The sequence below is a fragment of the Chondrus crispus genome, genomic scaffold, assembly GCF_000350225.1.
Source record: "Chondrus crispus Stackhouse genomic scaffold, scaffold_264, whole genome shotgun sequence".
NCBI lineage: Eukaryota > Rhodophyta > Florideophyceae > Gigartinales > Gigartinaceae > Chondrus > Chondrus crispus.
The window spans coordinates 1-2,012 of NW_005179144.1; the positions used below are offsets into that span (position 1 = coordinate 1).

General features: G+C 58.2%; 1 protein-coding gene across 1 annotated transcript; it reads right to left on the minus strand.

Annotated features, from left to right (window-relative positions):
• Nucleotides 1-1,187: 1,187 nt before the first annotated feature.
• On the minus strand, nucleotides 1,188-1,355 carry CHC_T00005016001 (hypothetical protein). Its single transcript, XM_005716378.1, has one exon. It carries the CDS (start codon nucleotides 1,353-1,355, stop codon nucleotides 1,188-1,190), a length of 168 nt encoding a protein of 55 aa, XP_005716435.1.
• Between the last annotated feature and the right edge of the window lie 657 nt (nucleotides 1,356-2,012).

Genomic DNA, 2,012 nt, shown 5'->3' on the forward strand with positions numbered 1-2,012 from the left:
ACCGACGCCGTCGCTGGTGTCCGACGCCTCTCCCACGAAAACGCAAAATTCGCGCCCCACCCCGTGACGCCCGTTGCGCCGTGAGCCTATGACTCACGCTCGTGCTGTCAACACGTGCGCGTCACACCGCACGACTCCGCGTCCACAGCCGGCCCCTCCCAGCGCTGCAGAGTCGCGCCCCACCCCGTGACGCCCGCTGCACCGTGAGTTTATGGCACGCGCTCGCGCCGTCGACACGCGCGCGTCACACCGTACGACTCCGCGTTCACAGCCGGCCCCTCCCAGCGCTGCAGAGTCGCGCCCCACTCCGTGACGCCCGCTGCACCGTGAGTCTATGGCACGCGCTCGCGCCGTCGACACGCGCGCGTCACACCGCACGACTCCGCGTCCACAGCTGGCCCCTCCCAGCGCTGTAGAGCCGAGCCCTTCCTCGCGGCCGCTGCGCCCCCCACCTCCCCCATACGGTTGTTTTCAAATAATTTGCATATCCGAGCTATTTTGGCGTTGTCCAAAATGTAGGGCAACCCCCCTTCAGTTGTTCAATTATTCGAAGTCTGGCAAGATGAGAGACGCGTCAGCGATTTTTTGTACCTAGCCGTCGAAACCTCCCCCACGGAGCACTGGGAGGCTTTTGGCCTTATGATCGGTATGTATACATGATATGTATGCAACTGTACCAGTATCGTTCTATCGTTCTTCTCGTCTTTGTCCAAGTTTTTCCATCACTCCTGTGACGTTGAAATCTCGCATCCGCTCTTGCAATGACCTTCAAACATTCAAGCCAACATGCCAATGAGTCGCCCGTGACACTCTTCAGACACTCTTCAGACACTCTTCTCCCACGTCCGTCCCTCTTCCACCCTTTCCTTTCTCCCTCGTCCCTCGATACAGCGTCCCGCTCGCTGCCGCTGCCCGCACACATGCCTTACGAATGATAGGTTGCCCATGTCCCATTCGCGATGCTCTATGCAGGTGGCGTTAACGCCACCTGTTCAGGTCGAACCCTTCTATCTCGCTCGTACTGTAGCGCGGCGACGGCCGCATCTGCACTCTCGCTTCAAACTCTACCGACACCACCCGTTTCGCACACTTTGAAACACGCAAAAAAAATTTACTGAACGACAAACACACGATGAGCACGCATTACTTACAACTAAAGCCTTTTCCTCCAACCTTGGTCCCACGTCTCACTCCCTTCCGCCAAGCAGAGCTGTAGCAAACCCCCTCATCACTTCTATCGTATCACGACCGTAGTCCCTCAGCCCCGCAATCTCCCGGCGCGCCTGTGACACCGCATCTCCAATGTTCCCGTCGGCGAGTAGTTGAAACTGCACCTCGTTCAGGCGGTGCAGCATCAGTTTCTGTGATGCAATTCGTCCAGCGATGCTCTGTAGACACCGCTGCAGCCCCGCTGCCATCGGCTCCGACGCCGACGGTAGGGGAGATGGCGCATCCGTCACGTGCGAAGCACCCTCCATCCCGCAAGCGATTGCCGCCAGCACTTCGTCGCTCTCAGTGCTCATCGACAATGGCAGTGCTGGTGAACACACTTGGTCTTCATATCTATCGCTCAGCGTGCCCTCATGCTCACCCTGCATCTCCTGCGTCCTCATCACATTCGCGTGCAACGTCATCGATCCAAATAGATGTGATACTCCATTTTCGTTGCCCTGTAGGCTTCCACCTCGCCTTCAGTGATGTGACCATCGGGAGCGTAGCCTCCTGCCACCGGCCAAGGGACGCATTTTTTCTGGGCTTCCTAGCCGACCGCTGCGGCGAGCTCCTCTTGTATTGCCTCCCCATATACCCGCTCCTGGTGTTGCGCGGTGACCGGCAAATACTCTACCGGGATGCTGTGATCCTTGACAGCGTAAGTTTCATATGAAGTGTCCGAGGCTGGAGATTGCTCTTCCGGGGAACCATATGGAGGCTGGTACTGTGCTTCCCAATGCGCGGGAGGCTGGTGCTGCGCTGTGCCATACGCAGACTGCTCAATTGTCGCGCATTGCTCC

Bases quoted from the DNA above. Each gene is read 5' to 3' on its own strand.
- CHC_T00005016001 (XM_005716378.1), bottom strand. From the start codon at position 1,355: ATGCTGCACCGCCTGAACGAGGTGCAGTTTCAACTACTCGCCGACGGG.